The 19,494-nt window shown below is 32.0% G+C and overlaps 2 protein-coding genes across 2 annotated transcripts; both read right to left on the minus strand.

The window, feature by feature from the left end:
* Positions 1-77: 77 nt before the first annotated feature.
* On the minus strand, positions 78-11,906 carry LOC149738763 (F-box only protein 11-like). The gene is made up of 19 exons (XM_089874340.1): positions 11,735-11,906; positions 11,344-11,526; positions 10,870-11,008; positions 10,259-10,388; positions 9,687-9,779; positions 8,802-8,934; positions 8,043-8,149; positions 7,639-7,744; positions 7,185-7,291; positions 6,839-6,976; positions 6,247-6,390; positions 5,826-5,985; positions 5,395-5,489; positions 4,826-5,034; positions 4,121-4,341; positions 2,336-2,554; positions 1,822-1,930; positions 1,228-1,326; positions 78-939 (listed from the first exon to the last, which is right to left on the minus strand). The coding sequence occupies exons 1-19, from the start codon at positions 11,847-11,849 to the stop codon at positions 810-812; spliced, it is 2,637 nt and encodes an 878-aa protein (XP_089730466.1). The 5' UTR covers positions 11,850-11,906; the 3' UTR covers positions 78-809.
* A 1,138-nt stretch (positions 11,907-13,044) lies between these two features.
* On the minus strand, positions 13,045-19,362 carry LOC149738764 (hormone-sensitive lipase-like). Its single transcript, XM_089874349.1, has 11 exons — positions 19,144-19,362; positions 18,645-18,877; positions 18,392-18,504; positions 17,975-18,092; positions 17,424-17,539; positions 16,750-16,935; positions 16,116-16,265; positions 15,552-15,696; positions 14,655-14,824; positions 13,800-14,393; positions 13,045-13,614 (listed from the first exon to the last, which is right to left on the minus strand). Exons 1-11 carry the CDS (start codon positions 19,305-19,307, stop codon positions 13,420-13,422), a joined length of 2,184 nt encoding a protein of 727 aa, XP_089730475.1. The 5' UTR covers positions 19,308-19,362; the 3' UTR covers positions 13,045-13,419.
* Positions 19,363-19,494: the final 132 nt, after the last annotated feature.

Genomic DNA, 19,494 nt, shown 5'->3' on the forward strand with positions numbered 1-19,494 from the left:
ACGAGCTTTCGACCTAAACAAAAACCTTTCACAATTATTTCTTAACTGTCTACCCTTGATAAAAATGAACACAAAGATTTAAATACCGAAGCATTTACAATCAGTAGTAAAGCAGCTTAGTCGATAGTGAGCCGTGCAAAAATAAATAGAAGATGTGATGATTCAACTAAAAGAACTGAAATAAGAAATACTGCTGCAATCCGAGGTTATACTTGAAAACAGTGAAAAATTGTCTCTTGTCATCTGGCAATGTTATGGATTTCATTGTGAACGAGATTTTGTTGAGCCATTTTAAGTCATTTGGAACGTGTTGAAAGGGCAGTGCATGGAAAAAGATACAGATTGGCACCAATGGGTTACTTCACAATATTTACTAGGGGCACTTGGCGTGTTTGATTTCCAACAGAAATAGAATATTTTAATTTTTTGGGGGAATCATAAAAAAGTTTTACTTAACTTTGGAACAAAGAACTGGTAGTCCTAAAATTATAGTTATAAGGCAAAAAATCAACAAAGTTTATACACAACAAAGAAAAATATGAAAGTATGTACCACCCAACTGTGTCAAGAATATACATTGGAATTGGTAAATCTACTAAAGTAATGATATATTTTAGTAAAAAAAAGCTGTTTGCAAAAACAGGAAGGAATATTAAACTTAGACAGGCAATTTGTTTCTCTGTAAAACTTGTTCTTACCACACTCGGTTAAGATAAGTTTACAATAAAATGACCTTCATTTGGTCTTGTATAAGAAATTAAACAGATGCAACTGCCTGCTTATGCAGAAAAAGATTTAAAAGTAAAAAATCATCCATGTCTTGTTGTGCTTGACTCAATAGGTGGCGCGGAATCATATAAAGTATCGGTGTCATGTGTGGGCTCCCCTGCAAGGCAACAAGTATTGCTCAGTGTTCCTGCCCCACAGTCACAAAAGAATCTGAAAAATAAATCAGTTACAATTATGTAAAAAAATAAATAAATTACGGAACAACTTTTTCATTAAAGATACAACAAAAAATTCTGAAAAATAAATAAGCATAAATTAAGTTAAGTTACGGTCACATTGTAATTTATTGTAATAACTTTTACATGTTACTGAAATAAAATGCAAAGTCATAGATGAATTATTCAACCCACAATAGTGATTTAAAATTAAATAAAAAATGTAATAAACGAACAAATAAATTGAATTTCAGTTTTAACATTCCAAATATCATCACCACACCTGTCATGTCTTGTGAACTCAGTGACATGTCCTTGGTGACATTTCCGAACACAATTGACACAAATGGCATTTTTATCCGTTGTGTTGCACGTGTAACATCTGTGTTATATAATATATCTTAATACTGTTCAATTGATACACTTGAAGTGGTAAAAACAAGTTTGCACATTTGATTTCATTTACATGCATGCAACTAAACATGTAATACACATACCGCAAACATTTTTAGTCGGACTTCACTTTGTATTTCGATAAACCATTAGTTATTATTTGGTTAGGGCCCTAGTCCTTAAATGTTTATTATTACTAAATATATTTGCATAAAACAGGAATTTTTAGATCAATTTTAATAAAAATATGACAGCCCATATTTAGATTACGATGATGTTATTTTCAAACATTTGAGATAAAAATTCAAAGAAGACAATCAGATCAGATATTTATATAGGCTGTCATTATTGTATTGTTACTGAATATATCTTTACTAATATGTTCAACTCTCAAACTAATAAATTAAACCTAACCCCTAGATAGTCATTTTCGAAAGTCAAAACCAGTTTTCAATTTATTACTGAGTAAATCTAGGCATAGTACCTGTAGAAATGGTGCATGGGGTAGCTTGTATAACTAGATATCTTGTATAGGCAGTGACCTCTTTTAACAGCTTTCTCAATCGCATTCTTGTTCCCAAAAACTCGGTTTTCTAAAAATTAAAAAAATGCTTTAGTAAAGTGTTTGCAATTATGTATTTATACAGAACCAGCTGTTAATTGTAATATTTATAGACAGGTTAATAGTTCATGGTTTAATTTGTAGGCAGTTTATGATGGTGTATATTGTCTGGTTACTCACACATTATAATTGATTTTAGAAGTTGAGTGTGCCCGGAGTGTAATACTGAAGGCACTTTTGGAATAAAGATATGAGTAATCCAAGGAAAAGCCCAGAAGATTCCACCCCAAAATAAATATACAAGGTTTTTAATAAAACTTTTAGTAAAAAAAAAGTAAAATTCAAAAAAATTGGTAAATCAATAAAGTAGGTAACTTACAAAAACACAGTAAAATGCAAAAAAATCGGTTAAAAGTGGTTAAAAAAAACCAGATACCTGTTAAAATACATGAAACTCCAGTTGCGAGAAATATTCCTCCAAATTTATTATTGAACACTTGGTTCCTCTCAAGCACGGCAGTTGCTCCGTTTGTGATTTCTATGCCAGCTGCGAATCCGTCGTAGATCCTGTTCCTCCGGAGCTGAGGATGACTGTTAGTGCTGACGAGGACTCCCGCTTGTGCATTACGGAAGATTTCGTTCTTCTCTAGAATCCCTGGAAAGAAGAAATAAAAATGTTTAATTATTTAAATCAAAAATAAATTTGCCTAATTTTAATCAAAATGAAGATATTTCTGTTTAATTTACAAACTAACGGAAAATACAACCATTTTTTTAACAAAACACTACACTATTTAATAGGGATGGGCTGAGATCAAAACTATTCGGATTCGACGAATCCGAATATCTAGGGTCTAATATTCGATCGAATCCGAATATTCGATGACGTCATTCAACTAATTTACTGCCGTGAAACAAATGAAATTGTATAACCGGTGCATATCCAGCGTCGTTTCTATTGGTAACGTTCTATCGTAGCGTTATCTGCGAGCCGGGAAATTAATTAAAAACCTGTCAATCAACGCCGGCCGAGTGCATATAAAAGGCGACGCACCGGCTATTGGCCACATGCCATCAAAGGTTTACTCGATTTCTACACCATTATAGGATCCAGAAGTACAAAGTTAAAACGTTGTATTGACGAGTAGATTTTTCGTTATGAATACGGTCGAATTTAATTCATATTTTGTTTTATCGTATTTTACCTGTAGCCAGGCATGTAAAATTTATAAATTGTAATAGTTTCGTTAATTTTTAAATATGGAATCGGACATTGTATAAAGCTAAGCTTCTGAGAGTGCGTTATAAAGAATAGGCGGAGTCCGAAAGCTAATAACGTCATTAAGGAGAAAAGGCGCACGCGAACACGTTCGGTTTTAGTTTGAAGGCGCGTTAATAAAAATTCCACAAAACACGTGGTTTCCGATCAAACGAACACGTGGTTCACGATCAAAGAGACCGCACAAGACTACGAGTTTCGTGAATCGCATTGTTACGAGATGTAGAATTTACTACTGCTACTGGTTAATTCAAGTTAACAAAATTTAAACAACATTTATTTATAACTGTTACAGAAGATTTTGCAATATTAAAATAAAAATAGTTTTACGATTTTTCGCTTTTAATTACCATATCATACGCGGAAAAATAGGCCATTAAGTAGTTCGTAGGCGCTGCGATTCGTTACTTTCCTAGAGTAAATTCGAACGAAATTTGTGTGAACTGAGTTACGTTATAAACTCTAATGTGAAACCCGCGTAATTGTTGGTTGTAAAATCAAGATTTTTTATATTCAGACGATCACGAAATTACTGTTTTGGCGAATTTAGTAGTGTGTGTGTGGTATTTCGTGGGCAATAGAAAGTATTCGGATTCGACCACGCATATTCGGATTCGATCGAATACCTGAAAATGCGTCGAACAACGCCGAATATTCGGATTCGGATTCGATTCGGCCCATCCCTACTATTTAATAAGTGACAGGAAATAAATGCTAAAAAATGACTTTATCCCAACACTATATTATTGTCATCCTACAAATTTATCACATTTTTGATTAAACTTCATACAATCTTTAAAAGAGTATCACAATTTTTACAAAACCATTGAAATTTTCGAAAATACAGTTTCACAAAAAAAAACATAATTTACTTCACAGTTCAAATTCTCAACTCCAATAGCATACATTAACCACTGAATTCAATTCAAAAGAGAAACTCACCTTTACCACCATTAAAAATACAGATTCCGCCATCTCTACCATCGTGTATCTTATTCCCTCTCATGAGTGGATTGCTGTCAGTTTTAATCCAAACTCCAGCCATAGCGTTATCAAATATCTCGTTACGTTCAATCAAACCCAACCCCGAGTTATACACAAGTATTCCACCATTCTGACCGCCCCAAATCTTATTCATCTTTATAACAGGATTGCTACCAGTTCTGAAAATAAACAAAAGTTGAAAAAAATTCTAAATTTTATTTTTTTTGAGTGAAAATATAAGTTACAACACAAAGTATTTATAGCTGACATTTCACAACTTTTTGTATAGTACCAGGTAAAAAATGGTAACTTTGTACTGCATTATAGTTAATATTTATAGCTGTAAAGAAAGGTACAGACCTAAAATATTTATCGTTAACAATTCATAACTTTTTATATAACAACAGGTAAAAAAATTGGTAATTTTGTACTTCATTATAGGTAATAATTATAACAAAAAATTGTATGTGCAAACCTTACATCACCATTACAATACATTTTTATAAAAAACACACTGAAAATCATTGCTCCAACCAACACCATTTTAACAATAACTCCAACTAACTATCTAACACTTAGCCTTTACCTCCTGTCTTTGCTATGAGATTCAAACTTTCAAATTAAACCGTTAATTCATCACAAAAACACATTATCCAAGCTTACCTTATTTGGACTCCGGAATACATGTGATTGTAAATATCATTTTCCTCGAGAATCCCGTTCCCGTTGTCATAAAAATAAACCCCAACCTGCCGACCGGAGTGGATTCGGTTCCTTCTTAAAGTTGGGGATGAACCCGTGGTCACCCATACCCCCGCTAGTGTGTTAGAGTAAATTTCATTCTCTTCTATGATCCCTTGTCCTTTCTCATGCTGGAAAGAATGATGTGGAGCTATGTTACTTGCGTTTGATTAAATTACAAAGTAAAACTTTAAAAAAATGAAACAAAAATGTTATTTAACTTTTTATTACTTTTTTTTAATTAAAGTTTTAATTTTTTTTAGTAATTTAATCTATAAAAAAAAAATATTTTCATAAAAACGTACTTTTTTTAACTTCCTTCCTTTATATTTCTATCTTTTTTAAAGCATAAGAACCAATCTAAATTGGAATAATAAAGTTCCTTCCACAAAAAAACATTTAATGTTACACTCACATGCTACAGATAGAGAAAGTTACACCCACTATGAGTATTATACAACCACATTTAAACTTATACACATTCTACCCACCACATATATGCCGCCATGTTGCCCATCATGTATCTTGTTGTGTCGAACTATTGGACTACTGTTACTCCTTATCTGAATCCCAGCTAAGGCATTGCCTAAAAACATTTGGTCATCACTGGTAATTAGTGTTTAAAAACATGCAACACTGAAACTTCTGGTAAAATTATAACATTAGACTGTTTTCATGTTTTTGAATTGCAGAGTAAAAAGAAGTAAGCTATCACTTTAAATAAACAAAAGTTATAAAAAACAATTACTTATAGTGGATTAAAAAGAAGAAACAATGTACTAATTTTGAGTATTTGCAAACTACAAATTTATTATTTATAAAAAATAGTAACTAAAATTGTTAATAAAGTCAGCTTTTATTAGTTACAAAAAAATGTTACTGATTACTAAACGGTTAAAAACGATTCCCTCAATATACATACCATATATATTGTTCTTTTCAATTAGACCTTTGCCGTCAGTAAATATGTATACACCACCTTGGTGCCCATTATATATCTCATTACATCTGATAGTGGGATCGGAATTAGAAGTCACCCATAGCCCTGCAAACTGGTTGCTGTGGATCTTGTTTTCAAGGAACTGAAAAATATTCAAAAATTTAGAATCAAATAGCTTGACTTTTTTGTATGAGGATAAAAAATTAATGAGTAGCTTTCAGCACTTTTTATTTTTTTAAAATTATTGGGATAATAATATTAAAAATATGGTCCTTTTTTAAGCTGAAATTTAACAGTCAGATTTTACATAGCTTACCAGGTGAGCCTTAGCGTGCTTTTATAATAATTATAAATTACTGGTACAGCTACACATGCAAAAAAAGGCAAAAAGGATGATTTTTACCTGCCCTCTCCCCCTGGCATGTATATATATACCACCAGTTTGTCCATGGTGTATAGAACATCTCACAACAGTGGGATTAGCACCAGCTTTCACTTCAAAGCCAGCTATCCTGTTATGATGGATGTCACATTTCTCAAAGTAGCCCTGCATGTACATAAATATTTTAATTTTTGGTTAATAGAATGAGACTCTTTCTAGAATGAGAAAAAAACATTTGTTTTGTATATTTGCCTTGTGCCCAAACGCATATACAAATACAATCAATTACAAGTATAACTATAATACACATTTTCACAATTCTTAAAGTAGCCCTGTACAACAAAAAGAATAATAGTAAACCAGAACGAGTTAGGGGAAAAACATATTTTTTTTATATTTTTTTATAATGTCCAAATTATAAAACAAAACCAATCATTTATTGCAGTATACATTCAATATAAAACAAAATTTACCATTTTTTCCAAAAAAAATGATATTTAAAAGCATTATATTTTACCTTAACTTTTGGCACACCAATACACATCTTAAACTTATGTGACCTCAAAAATAATAATTTATTATAACTCCAACTCCAACCACAAAGATATCTTACATATCCATTATCGAATGTAAACACTCCCACGTCCCTCCCATCATGTATATGACATCTTCTTATGATTGGTTTTGCGTAATTCTTCACCCATATGCCCGCCAATGCATTATTGTGGATCTCGCAATCTTGGAACAAGCCCTATTATGAGATAAAGAGTGAAAAAAATGTTGAAAAAAATGTTAAAGTAAAAAATTGTTGTAAGATAAAAAATACAAATATTAGAAAAAATGTGTTTTTTTTTCGGTTTTATGAATTAGGTTATATGAGATAGCTATAACTTGTTCAGCTTTAGTCAAGAAACGAGATAAAGCTTGGTTAAAATTATTAAATAATTGATGATTGTCACCTCAGCATGATCAGCAATGTACAAACCAACGTTTTCCGAATCACTAATTGTGACGTGGCTGAAAGTTGGGTTCGCTCCCTCACCCGCACAACTAACCGCACTACCGACTGTGGAGTAATACTCTGTGTTACTTTGCGTTTTATACAATTTGGTGCATTATTCTAGTTATTTATAATTCTTTTTTAGTCAAAAAGTTAAACTTAAAAAAACATCTCATTTTATGCCCACAACATATAAATACGAATTTATTAAAATCAATTAATACCACGCTAAAAATGTTTAAAAACTGTAGGGTTTTGGTAACTAAGCACAAAATGTTTAATCAGATTAAGAAATAGAAATATCATATTTAAAAAAATGCAAATAGAAAAACTATATATACATTATATATAGTTTAAAAAGTGTTTACTTCATTAAGTTTAAACAAAAATTGTTAAAAGCAAACAAGACGTACCTGTAGATGTGCTTCGTATCATACAATGATCAATGGTGGGAGTACAATTAGATCCGATTTCAATGCAATATCGGTGGTGAGGAGCGTTTGGGTCTTCAGGTAGAAACTGGTGGTTTGTGGTGTAAAGGTTACATAACAGTGGGTTTTTAGAGGTAGGTGTTGTGTATGGCATTATGGACCAGTTCAATGGGTAGAAAAAGTATATATTTTAGGTAAATTATAATTGATGCTGTATAATTTGTTCAGAATTTAGTTTTTAAAGTAAACTTTTTTTGATTTTTTGCTTAATTTTATGAAAAAAAAGCACCGAACTGTATTTTAAGGAATTTCTTTATATTAGAAGGAAAAACAAGACTTGAAAATATCCTTTGTCTAGCTTTGCTGTTGAGCAAACAACCACCCACCCATATAGTCATGTAGCCAATGAATGAATCCGCGCAACCTTCAGTGAATACAATGGTAGTTTCACACATATTCTCTATCACAACTTTACTCGACACTTTATCAGGTCCTGGGATCATAAATACACAGGTAAAGATACCAGACTTAGATGACCTATACCTAAAATTATACTATTTTCTAGACTATGACTGCACATTAAAACTTGAAATTAATTTTATGGATATATATACACATAGCCTAATATATAATACACAGTAAAAAATTATATTTAAAAAAAATTATAGGTGTATGCATGCAGAAATGGGAATATAAATTATTAGAAATTATAAACACTTGAATATTAGTTCTATATTTTTATTAAATATTATAGTTAGCTTGTATGACAATAGGTAAAGTAAACATTTAAAAAAAATTTCAAGAGATTAAAATATGTAATATAAAATTGTAGTCCATCTCTAAATAAAAAATAAAAATTATACCAAACAAGTAAATAAAGAGAAATATCTACAAATAAAAGAACAATATACAGGAAAATCACATGTACACACAGACACACAATCACACCAAAAGAACAAAGAAATAAATTAGTACAAAAAAGACAAAACAAATACAAACACAAAAACACATTAAAGGCATAAAAACATAAATACCTACAAAAAAGGACAAAACACAAACAGACATAAAAACACATCGAAAGGACAAAAAAATAAACATCTATAAAAACATAAAAACACAAACACACATAAAACAATTAATTTTACCTGCACCAAGGATAGTAACAGGGAAATCTATAAATATCCATTCATCGGAATATATTCCTGGATGGACAAATATGATCCCATTATGATCCCCTTCCACCACCCCTCCTAATGCATCTACTATGGTTTCATAATACTGTGGAAAAAATGTGTTAAGGTAATGTAAATATGTGGTTAATAATTTATTAATTTTAAGTGGATCTAAAATCCTGACTCAGACTTTTGAATGCAAAATATATATAAAATAGTACTGTGGGGGAAGATGGGACACCATTGGCACATAATAACCTAATATCCCTATCTGGTTTTAAACAATTAACAATGGTCTATAGGAGTCGTGATGATATGGATTTATATTTCTTTGAATGTTCTTTGTTTACTACTAAATGGATCGAGAAAATAGAATGAAAAGTTGTCCCATCTTTCCCCACCCTACCGTACCATATGTACATAGGCGTCAAAATTTAAATGCAAGGGTCAAGGGAGGCAGTAATGGTTAAACACACAAATCTGTGAACCATTTATTCTAAATCATTGGTTTTAATCTTTACTGCTTAATGCGGTGCAGAAAATCCTAGGGCAGCCTTGTCACCCCAGGTTTGGTGCCCAAGCATTATACACACATATGTATATGAAGCTTGAGAAGTCAAACATATTATATATATATATATATAACTTTTCAATTGATAAACTTATGATAATTTAAAATGTCAATTGATGATAACTGAGTGTAACTTGTAAACAAACAAAAAAGTATAGTAACAAGTAAAAATGTAATAAAAAAAGCTTTTATATTTGATGATACAAGAATACAAGATATAGGGTAAAAAATAGGTTTTCGAATTTATAAAATATTCTTCCTGTAGATTGTTATAACAGCATGCTTACCTGTATATTATCTCTTGGACGTAACTTAATTGCATCGGTTGTGCTGTTAGAATAATTCTCCATGCAACCAGGTCTTACATGGACACCCTTGTACTGTAGATAGTATATTTGTTTACGTAACTTTGTTTGTGAGTATAGAAAGAAACTATTATTACTATAGTGTTTAGGTTGGGGTTTAAATATATATGCAAGTATCAACAATTTATCTTACAAATTTAAAGGCATCAACAATTTATCTTACTAATTTAAAGGCAATTCTGTTTTAAAAATTAAAACTAGGTAGACCAAAATTGAAAAATAAATAAAGCCTATTTAAATGCTAACAAGTAAAGTGACGCAATGAAGTAAAACTGACTTATCTTGGTCATAAACTTTGCTTTAAAAGTGAAAATGATATTTTATCAGTGTTTAATACAATTTTTTTTAATATGAACTAACCAACCAAAAACACATACATAGCACTTAAATTTAGTACAAGTAAAATCCAACATTAAAATTGAAAATCTTTATTGCGATGGTTTCTTTTCAGACAAAATAATACATGAATTATATATTTATCCATATTCACTTACAAGTTGTGAAAAGCTTTCTTTCCAAGGGTTGGTGCTGTCACAATCTTCAGGGGCAACTTGCTGAAAGGTGTTAGGTTCTGGGTTCATCATAGGAATTGTGTATTCAAATAGTTCTTGGTATAAATATTTCCTGTTTTTAAATATGGTTGGTGAATGCATTGTTGGGCCTACTAGTTCTTTAAAAAATAAAAACATTATTCTGCTAATTAAGGGTAAAAAATTCAGTATAAAATATGTACTTATTTTTAATTGATACATTCTATATAAAAATTTATAGAAAATGTAAACAAGGAATAAGTTTCGTATTATAAAGTAAAATTGTAGTTTACAAATCTTTAGACACAATTCATGCAACTAACCACAAAAAAAATAACAAAAACTGTTATGGGCTTGTGGCTGCTTATAACATTTGCATCAAGCAATAGAACACTTGTATGCAACTGCACATTAGCGTTGATTTTTTACCAAAATAAAAATTGATTCTGGCAATTTTTATTTACCACAAATAGACCATAAAATCAAAACTCTTGCTAAACCACTGGTTACATACTTACATACATAGGAACACATGGGAGTCTAATAATTAAACATAAAAATAAAACATAGCTCACCAAAGCACTGGGTCATTGGAAAGGACATTGAAACGCTTACAGACTTGCGCAACTCTACACAAGTCTTTTTCAAGTAAGTAGGAAAATATTCGCAACATTACTTCATCGGGAAGCATTGCTTGTAGGAGTTCACTTGAATCTGGATAAGGATTTCATATAATTATAATGCTTATTGGAACATATAGGTCTGAAGTTCATATTTGATGAAGGCAGCTGCAACTAAATTTGAAACTGATTCCAAACAAGCAATGGTTAATCACGCAGGTGTTTTAACATGCATGTTGGTCTTATGTAAGAAAATGTATATAAGTGTATTATATTCTTATATTGGTGCGGTCAGATGAGTGGCACACCATGGGAATTTGGTTTGGGACAAAGAAAATCTTTCATGACAGTAATAAAACAATATACTCTGTAAAGAAAAAATTAGGAACTCAAAAACAATTCCTTTAAATACACTGCTTTATCACTCACTTTCATCTGGTGTATGTTTTTCCACTTTGCACAATCTCTTTCGTGAGGATCCCCAGGATTGTTTAGTGGGAGGTTGGGATGTGTCCGAATAATCTTTCCGGCATTTTCTACGGAGAGATCTCCGCACAGTTAGACACTCAGCGCGTTCGCTAGTTGGTGAGGTTGGCTCTCTGATCTCAGCAGCTGAAAATATTATTAAAGCATTTGTGTATAAAATTTTAGGGGCATTTTTGGGCTATTCTAGCATTTTACGATTTTTTATATCTGGCCTACAGGCTGGGAATGCTTTATAGTTACCAAATAGTTTAGGCAGCTAATTTTTGTATAAGGTTACAAAAATTCCAAAAAGTGAGGTTGTGAAACTTTAATATATATTTCTCATATACAATACCTGGTGTAACTTTCTCCTCAGTATCATTATTATTACTCATTGAATTTTCCCCGATATGTTGTCGAGTCTTCTTGCATTTTCTTGCAAACTGGCGTCGTGTTGGTTTGGAAGGCATTTTATTTCATATATTCCAACATTCTACAGATTCTAAGCTGAGAAATGAACATGCCAAGTAAAAAAATAATATATATGTTAGGTAATCCTTTAGCTGGTGGCCACCTGAAATTTTGGTTTTAAAATGTTCCTTAGGTCTCACTGATACTCATTGTATAATTTTTTTTTTGAAAAAACTCGGGCGTTCGTGTCGAAAATTAACTTTGAAAGTGCGCGAAATCGTGCTGCGTCACCGTATTTTCCACATCAGCCGTTATGAATTAAACCAAGGTTGGATTATTACGTCATAGAATGCGTATTGTTACGTTTGATTCCTACGTTAAAACAGTGGGGAAAAACAAGGCTATACCGTCTTATAACGTATGTAATATACCACTATTGTGACGTAACAGACCGCGATTGTGACGTAATAAATCGTTAACCTTACGCAAATCAGACGAATTACGGTGACACAGCATGTTTTTGCGCATTTTTAAAGTTAATTTTCGACACGAACGCCCGACTTTTTTGAAAAAAAAATTAGACAGCAGGTATCAGTGAGGGCTATAGAACATTTTGAAACCAAAATTTCAGGTGGCCACCAGCTAAAGGATTACCTATATGTTATCCCCTAAACACAGCACTAGCGCATATTTTTTACTTTGCAAACTATGTAGTGTTGTTTTTTTATAATAGAGACTATTTAAAAAATCTGGCATAAAAATCATTTATTGATAGAAAAATAAAAACTTGTTACTTCTGCGTTCTGTCTCAGTGTCTTCTATGATATAGGCACGTCCAACAAGTTATTGGCAAACAACATTAATTACACAACGACGAACTTTATAGATGTGTTAGATTTATTTTATTAGATATTTAACTAGTGTACCATCTATTCTTCCGTCGCGCCCAATCTAAAATTTTATAAAAACCTAAACCAAGTTTTCCTTACTTTATTCAAGTTTATTTTGCTTTAGTCAAAAACACAAACACTATTTCCTCAATCACGCTTTCGTAATGTACGAACTACAGCTGTGTTTTATTATTCAAACCGCAAAAAAACATTTATTTTTTTACGAAATTTTCTAAAACCCTCCACCGCTAACTTTCCCACAGACTGTCAGCTGGCTCGTCTTGTTTGTGACGTTTTCTTAAATCGGATAGCCGGAAATCTTGCGCTGGTTTACGCGTCGTTTTTAAAATATTTTTTAAATCAGTTAATGACCCGAATTTTAATCATCATTAAAACTTTTAAAACTCAAGCGATAAACATAAGGCAAAGCAAATAAAAGTGCACTTTTTAAATTTGTTGCTACCTCACTGCCATGCATAACACAATGAAAGATTAAATACATATTAAAAATAATTTAACAAGATTTTGGAAAATTAAAAAAGGCAACAGTACGCAACAAGAATTAAACTGTGTGAAGACAAAGTGTATGGAAGTTAAAAACAAACAAGTTCTGTGCAAACAACATAGTAAGCTTTGAACAAAAGCTATAACATATAGTAATATATAAGTGAACTGCAAGAACAGTTAATTATACGTTTGGTACATTTTAAACATGAACTTTAAAACCAAACATGCTACATCATCTTCTTTCAAGACCCTTCTTTATCAATTCAAGGCATTCCGTTGCAGCAGTTTTAGCTTCCTTACAAAGCTGGAAATTAAGAAAGCCATGAGGTAGCCCTTTGAAGACATGGAGTTGATAATCGTGCCCAATATTCTGCAATCTCTTTGCCAACATAACTGAATCATCAAACAGTGGATCAAACTCACAACCCTGTATAGTAAACTGGAGTTAGTAAATACTAAAAAACAGGAAAACATAAACAATGCTATTGATAATCAAGTGCCACTGTGTTGAGAGTAATCGTTTTGTATTTATACTGATCTATAAAATGCATATGTTAAGTTTTTGGCAAGTGGCAAAACCTTTTGGTAGTATTTTAACAACACTAGCCTTACCACAATATCAGTATATGGCAATCCCCTGAGCAATTCATCAGGAGCTAATGCTGGAGATATGTAAGCATTCTTCACCAATGGTGACCTGTGCATTTTGAAGGAATCGCCAGCAAACTTGCTCTTTAGTGGTTGGAAGTTTTGGGGCAACTTTAGATGGAAATCTAAACTAGGAGACTGGGCTGACGAACAAGAAGCTGGAGAAGCAAGTTCTGGACCATTTTGTTTATCTGAATTGTTATTCAAAGTCAACATTTCAACCTCACTATCCAGATCAATTAAAGGAGGTTGCTCTCCATTTTTAGGAGAAGTGTTGCCTTCTATATCGATAATTTCAAACTCATCATCCCACCATGTCTTTTCGATATTTGAACTGGAAGCACTGTTTGCTATTTTGGCAAAACCAGCACCTATGTCCTTTACAAAATTGGATAAAAGAGAAACATTCACAGGTTTGCTAGACGGGGACATAGGGCGTTCAGGAGTTGATAGCAAACCTTTTGAGCTCTCTGAACGTTTGATTTTCTCGATTTTAACCCCAGAATAAGCACCCAGGCAACCAGATAAAATTCCAAGGGGTAGCAAAGGGTCCATCACCTGAAAAGATATTTACAGCTAAGAATTAGTGTTTCAAGCAACTAAATCTATAATTATATGGAAAGGTAAAGTTTTAATATTTTAAGTAATTGTGGTGTTTTATAAAATGAATCCGAACTGGATCATTTTACCTTGCATTGTTAAAAACAGCATCCCCTACAGCTATAGTCCTATAATGTGTTTTTTGTGGTGAAATAAAAGCGTCCTTTACTTGCAAGATTAACCCCATACAAATCCTCAGAACAACATATATCTACCTACCGACATAAGTCTAGCCGGTGAAGCAGAGTAACGTACAATACAGGCTGGGTACATGGCAACCACTGTATTTGGTACACGTATACCATACTGTGCTGCTCTCATAGCAACAGACAAAACCAAGTTACCACCAGCAGAATCTCCAGCAAACACTATGTTTTCTGCAGTTGTTCCTGTTCAGAAATTAAAAACAAATTTATTTTAAGAATTATAAATTTAATATTTTAAGGGGTAAGATAGGGCCGAAAATTAAGAATGATAAATCACCTTATTATTTATATAGAAGCACAAGTTTTTAAATATTCAATTAAATGTTAAAAGTACAATTGGTGTCATCATTTCCCTTTTAAACCAAATGATTTATTACATATTTGGTTGGTACATTAATAGGCGTATGACCTTTACCTTGACCTAAATGCGGCAGAGTTATTGACAACATTAATCCTGCCATACAAAGTGAATGAATGACTTGTACAAGCCATGTCAATATAAAACTATACAAGTAAATAGGTAATACCTCTTTACAGCTAATAGGTTACTTCACACTGAATATAATATGAATTACCAGACTGTATGTGTCTTTGGTCATATATACTTACCTATAGTGTGTTTTTCATAATTATGGCAACATGAACTTAGATAAAGTTTTTTGCGTTCCTGCATGCTTAACATTAGCATTCAATACTCAAAAGGCTTATTTTAGCATTGTGTACGCTAGTATGGATACGTAATCTAATTTACATAAGTTACATGCTATATTGCGACACAAATGATGTTAATAAATAAGAAATATTATAATATTATACACATAACAGAAGACATATTTTAGTATATAAGCAAATATACAGCTAACAGAAAACACATTTTACTATTATAAACCTAGTTAACCACAAGTCTTACCAAGTAATTCTGCGTTATTCAGCGCCCATGCATACGCAAAGAAACATTCCTCAAACGCTTCAGGAAATGGGGCGTCAGGGGCGAGACTATAGTCAACACTAAAGATTGGACAATCCAAACTTTTTGACCACTGTCTTAGTATCATCTGAAACAAAATTTCCATTCTTTGACATAATTTTTTTTCCATTCTTTGACATAAAAGGTCTAACCAATTAAATGCTGCTGTTCTAAAATTGTGATTAAGTATCCCTTAGCCACTACTCTATAATGTACAACAGGCAGTTTTCTTTTGTCAGTAGGCTGTTTTCTATTTGTCAAAATGTTATCATACACTTTATTAAAACAAACAGTCTACAACTTATGTTTATACATAAAATATTCAAGCTTGCACACCTAACATAATGATAAAGGAACATGCAACAGAATACTCGAAAACAAAACTTTAATCAAGAATGTTGGCTACTACCCTACTATAGTATGAAACAGAACACCTGTGTTATAACGACTGTCATTTTCCAGCCACTCTAGGATAAAGTAAGTTACATTCATTCATATGACACCTACCTCATAAGATTTCGATGTGAGAGCAATGAACCCACCACCATGGCAGAAGAAGATAAGATTTTTAGATCTCGGGTGAGCTTTCGCACGTTTGAAACCGACTTTTGATTTATCGAACCCCGTATCCGGTGAGCTGGGAGATTCACTTGAATCCTGGAAGTTGTTAAGCAGGTAATAGGAAGTTATCATAATAATAAATTGATAGAGGTGGCCTAAAAGAAGGGCTGTAGGAGAAAAACAGTTTTAAACTTTTATTATGCCTGCCAGTGACAGTTTGTCAAGTGAACATGGAAAATCATAATAAAATATTGATAAAGGTATCCTAGCTTAAAAAGGAAGCTGTTAGATGTTAGACTCAGATTATGCCTGGAAAGTTGGCAGTCTGTATGGTCTAGTGAATATAATTAATCCAAGACACAGAATTTGTATTAAATTAGTATAGTATACTTCAAGCTATTTAAGTAAAATCCTTATCCTGAAAAAGTGAAAATACATTCCTTTAAACTGTTTCCCAGGTCCCTAGAAAAAAAAATCAGTTAGAAAAAAACTAGAAAAAAAACAGTTACAAACTTTAAAGTAATACGCTGCTAAACACTTAGTAAACAGAAAAAACTTTAATGAGCATTAAAGTGTTTACCTGTCCCTCTCTATATACAGCGGATATAAGCCGAGCTTTAACAGGTTTTGCCGGACCCAAGGGTGATATCCGACTTATTGGGATGTCCTTGTTTGGATCTCTTGCATCTGGAAGAGTAAAAGAAGATGGAGGGATTTTGAATTCACGATTCACTTGAACTGATTCCCCCACAAAGTTAGGGATGGCCTGGAACAATGGGATCATGTATGTAACAATGGGATCATGTAAATTAAAATTGGCAACTATATAAATATAATGTGATCATGAATAATATGTTTTGTTATGGAATAATAGGCAGCTATATAAATAATACGCTACATAATTAAAAACACAAAAAAATGTGAATGAAAAATAGGCTAATACATAAATAATAAAAAACAAACTACATATAATTAAAATTGTAATAAAGACAAATTTCCATTAACTTTAGAAAGAAAATTGTTTTAATACACATATCAGCAGACTTTCAGAGTGATCTTGCGTTATACTGTTGTGTGACGATCCGACAACATTTGCTTAGTCAAGTCACGTCATAAACTTTGTTAGAACGATCATTTTTTACGATGACTAAACTTTGTAACAGCCATTATATTACAACAACATTACAGTTTCCTCATACAATGATTAATAGAATGTTGGCAACAAACAATGTTACTTAGCAAGTGACCGCCCACCTTTATTAAGCCTTGTTCGGGCAAAGACCAGAAATTCTTAAAAAACTCAACATCAGCACTATTATAAAGTTGCTCCAACTTTTCACCTCTTAATTCAGGTGACAATACATAACGACCTTAAAAAAAATAAAAGCATGTTAATTTTGCCTAAAGGAACCTAATAAATTGAAATGTTTTTTGTGACCTAAAAATAAGGGCATTTTTGTGACTTTAAAAATTAGAGAAATGAGACATATTAATTTTAAAAGAGATATATTGTTAGTGTATAAAAGCACTCTAAATAATATGAAATGTTTTTTGAAATGACATTCTATATCAATACAAAGGTGTAACAGCATAGTGTAAGTGAAATAACAGATGGTCATTAGGGATAATGGACATTCACAAACATTAAGTCAAGTAGGTGTCTATATAGAACTGTATCTGTTCATATCTATATATATAGGATTGTATCAATAGTCTACAACGACATCTGACATAAATACAGTTATGCCAAAGTCAACAGCAAATTTGTCATAGTTCATATTTGCAGTATGAAGAGTAATAAATACCCGAGTTTAACGCTGACTTTAAGGTTTTCCATGCGCTTGCTTTATGTTTATGTACATCGTTATATGAAGCAACGATCATTGATAGTGACTGAACAACCGGGTGAAAGCCACTGCTGTACTGGAAAATTCAATTAATAATTTAAAACATTACATCACTGGTGTCTGTGTCAGCATGTATTGATTTAATACAATTTTATTGTAAAGGCTTATTCTGGTGTTAGTGCTTAGTGGTGTTGCTATTACACACATTCGTTGGAATAAAATACCAAATTACAATATGAGGTAAAGCAACTCAAATTGTATAACCCATAGGGAAAATTTAATGACACAATATCATATTGAATAAAACTACAGGGTTTTTCTAAATATATATTTATATCTATACTATTTAAAAATGGTCAAAAAACACATAACCACCTGAAATCCATGAACAGAGCTGTAGAAACACGATTTGGCCATTAATTCACAGTCATGCATCAATGGTTCTGAGTGGTCTTCATTCACAAATAAGTTGCCATTGGGAGTCAAACCTGAAATTATACATAAGTAACCATAAATAAATTTATAAGTAAGTAAAGTAACCATCAATAAATTGAACCTGAAAATATTATAGTAAATATGTAGTGTAGGTGTATAAAGCCACCATGTATACTGTACATTTCACCCATACCTATTAAAATCTGAGCATAATACATTATAGCTCTCATTTGGTGCAAGACATCAGAATAAACTGACAGTTTATCAATGTAACTGTTTCCTCTGAAAAAGGTGTTTGTTCTGTCAGAGTGCATGGTCCTTAGCAAGCCAATAATTTGGAGTAGCAATGCTTCAAGTAATGCCAGCAGACTTCTGTAACCATTGGCTTGAACCCCGGGCACAACATCATAGTTTGATGCACAGTTTCTATAAAAAGACACAGTTTATAAATGAATGAATGTACCTATAATTTGACTTCGAGTGACAGGACAATGACAGTTGTTATAACACCGGTGTTCGCACACCTGCTGCCCACTCAAAAAACACAGTGCATTTTTCAGTCTACTTCTAAAGATAGGACAAACAATAGAGCTCAAAAGTTTTAAAACATTTTGGTTGCTATACAATGGGTAGTATTGTTTCGCCATTATTTTTTTCAAAATTAAAAACTTTTTAGCAAATTTTGAATTTACCCAATAAAATCTTTTGCAATTGGTTCAATGTGCGTCAGATTTTCTTCAATCCTCCTGAGATATTGTCGCAAAGTTGCTGAAGTTTGCGAGTCATTATTCATAAAATGATCCAAACTTTCTTGTAATAGATCATACAAAGTCCGGTAAACTATTTTGTTTGACATTTTTTATGTTCCATTTGAACTTAACACTTAATAAAACGAAAAACTAGTTAATGTTATGTATAAGTTTTATTTAAAAGTTATATATATATTTATATTATATATATATATTCTATAACATACGGTACAAACTCAAGAATATTAAAACGCAGGTAATCCTTATACAGATACAAATAAATGTCATATAATA

Source organism: Ciona robusta, chromosome 3 (assembly GCF_009617815.1).
Source record: "Ciona robusta chromosome 3, ASM961781v2".
In the NCBI taxonomy this organism is placed as follows: Eukaryota; Metazoa; Chordata; class Ascidiacea; order Phlebobranchia; family Cionidae; genus Ciona; species Ciona robusta.

What these genes read in the sequence shown, in the direction of transcription:
- LOC149738763 (XM_089874340.1), bottom strand. Translation starts at nt 11,849, where the DNA reads ATGCCTTCCAAACCAACACGACGCCAGTTTGCAAGAAAATGCAAGAAG. An exon ending in GTCCAAGAGATAATATACAG is followed by an intron (nt 8,935 to 9,686) that starts GTAAGCATGCTG and finishes TTTTTTCCACAG; the next exon opens with TATTATGAAACCATAGTAGA. An exon ending in ACATTGCTGATCATGCTGAG is followed by an intron (nt 6,977 to 7,184) that starts GTGACAATCATC and finishes ATCTCATAATAG; the next exon opens with GGCTTGTTCCAAGATTGCGA.
- LOC149738764 (XM_089874349.1), bottom strand. Translation starts at nt 19,307, where the DNA reads ATGTCAAACAAAATAGTTTACCGGACTTTGTATGATCTATTACAAGAA. An exon ending in ATTGCAAAAGATTTTATTGG is followed by an intron (nt 18,878 to 19,143) that starts GTAAATTCAAAA and finishes GTCTTTTTATAG; the next exon opens with AAACTGTGCATCAAACTATG. An exon ending in GAATAACGCAGAATTACTTG is followed by an intron (nt 14,825 to 15,551) that starts GTAAGACTTGTG and finishes ATTTCTGAACAG; the next exon opens with GAACAACTGCAGAAAACATA.